The following is a 7500-nucleotide window of genomic DNA, read 5'->3' on the forward strand; positions in this document are numbered from 1 at the left end:
AATGAAAAATGGAGAAGAGTCTAACCTACAATACAATTCTCACACTGATAGATATTCCCTTTAGAGAAAGAGATTACGTATAAAATTTCACGAGGGAATGGAGGATGCGAGAATCACGTGGAAGTGTTTTAGGCTTTCAAATGATCCAATAGCACTGATGCGGAGGATGGATGAAATGTCGCAAGAAATTCAAACAGCCTCTAAGTAAACAGTGAAAGATTCAAGTCAAGTAAAATGAATCACTTCTTCACTTTTGTTTATATTTTGAACCTCCAAGTGTCTGCAGCCCAACAGTTACGACTCCTCCAAGATTCAGACGGCTGCTGCTGCTATTCGTATATCAGAATGCCATTGACTTTATCCGAGTTTACGTATTCTCGCTTTGCTATGGTTTACTATTGCGCCCGATGGAAGTAGTGATAGTAATAGTTCTCATCTTTTTCCTATTAAAGAAGTTTTTTTTTTTTCATACTGCATGACACTTCTTATTTTCCTACTTGCCCGGGATGGAGGGAGTGGTGGGTGGGGAGGAGCCTTCGTCTGTGCTATCCTTCTTCTCCCAGTGTGTTAGTGTTACCATAAAAAACCCATAACGATAAACAAGTTCGCTTCTGTTTGGTCGACTTTTGTGTTGTTTGTTTGTTTCTCCTCCTCCTCCTCCTCCTCCTCCTCCTCCTCCTCCTCCTCCTCCTCCTCCTCCTCCTCCTCCTCCTTTCCTTCTTCCATTTCATAACTCGTGGATAACATGTAACGCCCTGTATCAAAGGAACATATGGAATTCTTGTCCCCACTTCCAGATTTCACAGTAAAGTAATAATATTCTAATTTCCTCTCTTCCTGTGCGTCTCTTTGTGTGGTTCGTGAATACCTTGTGTAATATTGCTTTGCTTGAAATAACCTGCACTGACGCACACTCACTACCAGTCATCTTGCCTCGAGACTTTCATACACTTTTCTTATTCATCCTAACTCCTATCTCTATCCTCCTCTCCCTCTGCTTCCATTCGTCATCCCCACTGTCTCCTATGCAGGTGCCGCCCATGTCTCCAGGCCTGGGTAGCTGGGGCGGGGAGTACTGGCCTCACCATCCGCATCCCCACGCCCACCCACACCCACACGACCGCTTCGCTGACCAGCTGGTGGATTCCATGGACGAGGGACTCAAGTTAGGTCCCAATGAGTCGTGGATGGGACATGGTCGGATCCCAAACCCTCAGGACTGCCTCAAGCTGTCGCAACTCTCCCCTCACGGCCCCACCGCCCACCTCAATGGCTACGTCCACAACCACCACAACCACCACCCACAGGTATACAGTTCGTCTGGCAGCCCTTCCTCACCTCTCCCTCCTAGACTGTTTCTCCTGTGTCGTCTTATTCCCGTTTTCTTCCATCTCTCCTACTGCGAATCTGTTTTAAGTATTGTGCATCCCTTTCTTTTTCCCCCAATCCCCTTCACTCCTTTCTCTTCTGTGCCTTGGATTTCCGTGTCACTGTTTCTCCTGTGACCTTTTAACCTTGTCCCTTCCTTCCAGTCACCTTCCATATTGCTGTATATTTCCCCTACAGTGCCTTGAAATTGAACGCTAACCTCTCTGTCTTCGTCCTTATTTTCCATCTGTCTCCGTTGCTCTTCTATCATCCTAACCTCGTTCTTCTGTCTACCTTTTCACAAGACATTCCTCATCTTCCTCATACTTTCCCTCTTCCTCCACCTGCTTGTCTTCCTGTCACTTTTCTTAGCTCGTAGCCAGTACAGGTGTGACGATGCAGGTGTGTTGTCGCGTCCAGGTAAGCAAGCACGTTGAGAACAGTTTGTGGTGAGTGGTGTCCATATCGCTCTCTTTTCTTCTTCCTTCAGGGATTCAATACGTTCGAAGAATTTCATCGGTTCGGGCCCCACACCCCGCACGGCCCGACTTTTCCACACGCGCCCGCACCACACCCACCCCTCCCTCACCAGGACAAGCTACCCACGCCTGCCCGCCCCCATCCGCATAATAACTACTCCCTGACCAACCTGCAGGTATGTACCACAGGTGTAGGTTGTGGCTGGCCCCTAGTGTATGAATGACTGGTGAGAGAGAGAGAGAGAGAGAGAGAGAGAGAGAGAGAGAGAGAGAGAGAGAGAGAGAGAGAGAGAGAGAGAGAGAGAGAGTGTGTGTGTGTGTGTGTGTGTGTGTGTGTGTGTGTGTGTGTGTGTGTGTGACTGCGTGCGTGTGTATTTTGCTATCTTATCTTTTAGTGTTGATATCGTTCCCATACCCTCACATGTCCAGTATCTCACACTCACACTTTCCTCCTCCTCCTCCTCCTCCTCCTCCTCCTCCTCCTCCTCCTCCTCCTCCTCCTCCTCCTCTGTCCAACCCTACGCACCCTCCCGCCCACGTAAGGTCACTCACCCTGCCCAGTTCTTCCCCCATAACCAGACACAGCTGTGCAGGTTTCTAATTCAACTTAGTCTTGACTTTTTTTACATCCTTCATCCTCTTCAAACTAATCCCGCTTCCCTTGAACCGGTAGTGCATAGTGAACGGTTCCTTAGACTAAATGGTTCTCTTCTGCTAGTGTTTGTTTCGACGTGAAAAGAAGATTGAGAGACAGACGTCCATAAATCAATAGAGTAGTGTAGTGTCTGTCAACAAAGGTTGTGGCTAATATTAGTACTGAGTACTACTGTTTGAATGTTCCCACAACGATGTCGCGTGGTACTATAAAAGGATGACTAAGACCGACAGGAAGAGACTACATCTGAAAAAGAAGATAGTGTTCAGAAGTGAATTAACCCCAGCTAGTAGCTACAGAGGCCCACGAAGGGAATAAGAACTGGAGGAGGCTTGGCAGAACCTCGGTTACCAGCCTTTGCATCTTAAAACTTGTGGACGAGGTACCTCGGAAGTACTCTGCTCTGATAATGTAAACAACGATGAGTCTGAAATTACACAAAGTAAAGATTTGGCCTTTCTTTTGTTTCATATACTGTATACTGAACATCAGTACGAATGTATTTAGAAGTTTTTACTTAGCAGTTCGTAACTTCATTACCTCAATATTTTGGTCTAAGAAAAGAATAATTTCCAGGAAAGATTTCACTGTCACAGGAAGGCGTGTAAGGAGGAAATCTCTCTAAGGAAATGTTCACTGTGTAGTACCGGCATTACTATAAACTTAATTAGAAATTGCCTTTAAATATGTATTCTGATCCCCCTCCCCTTCATCCTTGTGAAGCATGTGGTCACTCCTTGTAAAGGGAAGGTTGAGTTCATGTGTTGCTGGCGCGGTGGTTGTTATTACCGAGGCGTGTGTGGTAATACATTGCCCTCACTGAGACTGTGAAGAGGTCGTCCTAAAACCTCCGCCACCCCGCATGACCTAACCCACACCTGCCTGGCCCCCACACCACTCAACTCTCCGCGGCCGCCACCTGATTCACTCATGGCCCAAAAGGTGTCCCGCACCCACCCACCGTCAGTTCAAGCTTCACTTTTTTTTCTATGCTCACGTTTCCTTCTTGCCACAGTACCACACCGCCGCTCTCTCCCTCAGTAGTGGTCATTCCCAACACACCCTTCACTGCAGTATGGAGTGGACACTTTCCCACGGGATTCCCAGTACAGGAATGCTGAGGGAAGCAGTAGTACTATATACCTGTAGAGACTAACAGCCAGCCAGGGGCACGACCTTACCTTTCAACTAACACTTGCGAGGCGGGTGCCATCTTGCCCCCTTGCACTCGTTCGTAGTTAGACCACACCATAGCACGAGCCACCCCAGGCCACCTCCTGCAGGGAACCTTCAGGTCTGTGACAGGGCCAGCCCGCCGCGGTGGTGGGAGGCTGGTCCAGGGTAGTGTTGCGTGTCGCGTGGACTTCTTTTCGCTTTCACAGCTATAAGCCTTTTTTTGTCAAGTGTCTCATGAGCCTGACATTTTCTTCTTAGTACCACTGATGTAAAGTAGAACTGTTTTTTGTTTGAATTAATATGACAGGTATTCATTTTTCATGATTTGTCTGAACTTTCGTCGGCGGGCGAAGACTAAGAGTAAGGAGTGAGGGAGGCAGCGTCACTCGGCTGAAAGGTAGTACCGGTGGTGACACGGTGTTGTGGTGATGTGTTTCAGGCCATGTCGCCGGCGCACAGTGTCCACAGCCTGTCGCCGACGCAGCCACTAGGGGAGGGCCACTACCCAGGGCCCGGAGGTGAAGCACATCAACCCAACAACTTCCCAACCCCTCCCACCTCACAACCCCAACACACCGCCCCTACCGCCCACTCTGCCTCCACCAATGAGTCTAACATGCTGAGGGCAGCATTAACTCATCGTGAACAGCAGCATCAGCAGCAACAACAACAGCAGCAGCAGCAACAGCAGCAGCAACAACAACAGCAGCAGCAACAACAACAGCAGCAGCAGCAACAGCAACAGCAGCAGCAGCAACAGCATCAACAGCAGCAGCAGCAACAGCAAGCGCAGAGTCACAGCGGCAGCCCTGTGAGCAGCGAGGCAGGGGGCGCGGCGGGGTCGGGACCTACGGCTGCTTCTGGAAGCGGCACCGGGGGGCAGGTGCACATGCAGGACTTTGTGGACTTCGATACCCCAATCCAGGGTGGCCTGGACTGTAATGTAGAGGAGGTAGGGGACTCTCCTTCTGAAGGGGGTGATACCAGCTGCCTGGGTCGAGCCGGTCGCAAGACTCCCGCCTCACCTCAGGAACTGTTCACTGTCCCACAGTGTTTTTGTAGTTGCTACAGTAGTAGGTCGCTCGTATAGTGTAGTGCGTGTTGTTCCTGTGATGTCACATACACCTAGACCTCTTGCTAGTGCTCAAGTCCATTGAACACAAACGAATCGTACCGATTTCTTTAAAGATCTTTTTACACACACACACACACACACACACACACACACACACACACACACACACACACACACACACACACACACACACACACACACACACACACACACACACACACACACACACACACACACACACACACACACACACACACACACACACACACACACACACACACACACACACACACACACACACACACACACACACACAAGACGCATTTGTTTCATCATGATTTTACATCTATGTTTTCAATTTTTTTTCTTTTTTTTTTGCTTGTCTTAATGACCTTATCACACACACACACACACACACACACACACACACACACACACACACACACACACACACACACACACACACACACACACACACACACACACACACACACACACACACACACACTCACACACAGGTGTAACTAAAGATCTTTCTTTTCCTGGTTAAAGAAATAATCCTGCAGTCGCCCACACCCCACACACACACGTCAGTCACTCCGCCACTGCACACACGTCACTCGCCGCCTCGCGTGGCCCGGTGCTGCACAATTCCTCTCGTGAAGATACTGACGGGTTGAGGTTAAGGGAACGATGAATAACCAATATGTCAAGATCTGCTTCCTATATATAGCAATGCAATTAAGCTTGAAAGAAAATTTACTACAGTTACTTTACCATGAAAGGCATCTTTGTATCAGCTTACTTTTCCCTTTTTTGTCTATGGCCTATGAGTCGCTTGCTGAGTGTTGTGTGAGAGTGGCGGAAGGTCGGGCGTGGCAGCAGTGTGGCGGCGGTGGTGGTGTGAGGGCCAGGCATCATCCTTGTCGGCATTCGGTTCCTTTGTGTTCATTGGCACTGTCCCTCAGACACCATCAGGACGATCAAACACTTAGTCACCTTCCCTCTGCCGCGCAGGAAGGCTGCTAACGAGACGTGTGCTCTTGCAGGTCATCAAACACGAGCTTCAGGTGGAGGGAAACTTGGACTTCTCGTTTCCTCATCCGCACCATGGCCACCACTCCCACCCGCACCTCCACGCCCAGGCTGTGGCTCATTCTCACGCCCACGGCCACTCGCACGGCCACACTCACGGCCACGGTCACCCGGAAGCCGCGCAGATGGCCACTCCGCCTGGCATGCCCTACCAGTGCTCGTCCATCGCCGCCGGCAACCAATGGGTACGCTAGTGGGTGAGTACTCATACCTTTCTCCACATTGTTACTCCATGGACTTATGTCACGCTTCTGTCCTCACATTGCACCCGTTACAGGATCAACATGGCCCTATCACATGTGTTTCCTCCTTCTCCTCCACATCCTCCTCACCTTTCACACCTGATATGACCTCAGTACACCTCTCCCCACCTGCCCCCATGCCACTCACCTTCCTATCCCCTCACCTGTCACACACAGCAGGTAGCAATCCAGCGGGCCATTACCACAGTCTCTCTCCGTGTCTTGCTTCATTAGGCGGGTCTGACACACAACAACCTCACGTCCCCCAATCAGCGCGGCGGTGGGAGGCGTCAGGCTCTCGCTATTGAGTCCGTAACCTGGTGTTGTGAATAGAGACACAGAAAGGTGGTGACGCTTATGATGGTGGTGGAGACGACAGGGAAGGTCGATATGATGTGATGTGTGTGTGTGTGTGTTTCGAGAGAGAGAGAGAGAGAGAGAGAGAGAGAGAGAGAGAGAGAGAGATGATTGACGAAAAAATGGAAAGGAGGAAAAGTACGTAAGAGGCAAGACAGAATAAAAAGACCTGAAAGAGGAGAGAAAGTAGATACAGAGAGAGAGAGAGAGAGAGAGAGAGAGAGACGAAAAGGAAACAAATAGAATGATTAGGAACACAAAGAGAAAGGAGAAGATAAGAGATAAAAACAAAAAGGAGGGTTTAGTTGAAAAATATGACATGAAGCATATTTTTCACCAAGAAGCACATGACGGGACAAGCTTGAGAGATGTCCGTTTTCTTTCACGAGGATCTGACTTCAAAGGGGTGTCTAATATATACCTTTAATTCTCTTTCTTTCTGTGTCTCCTGCTCGTAAAGGCCAAAGAGATAGTCAAACGTGTTCTCATGGGTCTTATATTTCGTCTCTAATGTTAAATGCTTGTTAATCTCTCCAGTACCATGACACGCTTTCATATTTATTCTGCTTACTATATGGTGATTTTATACAGCTTCGGAAACTTTCGTAGGGAATAAAAAATAGTGAAGACACTGGTTATTAATCTTCTGACCTCCATTGATCCTTCTGAATGTAAATAAGATAAGCTAATCATACCCAAAACTCGTGGTAAAAATGCGTCCCAGTACTGAAGAGGTTAATGTATCGCTGGAATAATAACACCTTTGAAAACTTGTAACTTGTGGGGTAAATTGCAGCGGTAATTAAGAGGCGAGTTATAAGAGTGGTGTTAACTCCTTCTGAACCATTACGCGTTTCTTCAGGTTACTGTTTAGTGATTTTTTAAAGCTTCAGAAACCCATGTGTGGGATTTGAATAGTGAAGACTGGCCATTAATCTTCCGACCTCCATAGAACCTTCCTAATGCAAAGAAAATTCTCTAAACACACCCAATCTCATGGTAAAAATGTGTTCCAGTACTGAAGAGGTTAAGAGTAATAGTAAGCAAATAGTT

At 48.3% G+C, this 7500-nt stretch overlaps 1 protein-coding gene across 1 annotated transcript in view; it reads left to right on the forward strand.

Moving 5' to 3' along the window:
* The window catches only part of LOC123503737 (forkhead box protein O-like), a 361702-nt gene that overhangs the window by 299009 nt on the left and 55193 nt on the right, over positions 1-7500 (forward strand). Inside the window, 4 exon segments of the mRNA XM_045253728.1 lie at positions 1032-1307; positions 1859-2023; positions 4118-4630; positions 5803-6045. Of these exon segments, the coding sequence (XP_045109663.1) occupies positions 1032-1307; positions 1859-2023; positions 4118-4630; positions 5803-6042 (1194 nt within the window). The 3' untranslated portion in view covers positions 6043-6045.

The sequence above is a fragment of the Portunus trituberculatus genome, chromosome 14 (genome assembly GCF_017591435.1).
Source record: "Portunus trituberculatus isolate SZX2019 chromosome 14, ASM1759143v1, whole genome shotgun sequence".
NCBI lineage: Eukaryota > Metazoa > Arthropoda > Malacostraca > Decapoda > Portunidae > Portunus > Portunus trituberculatus.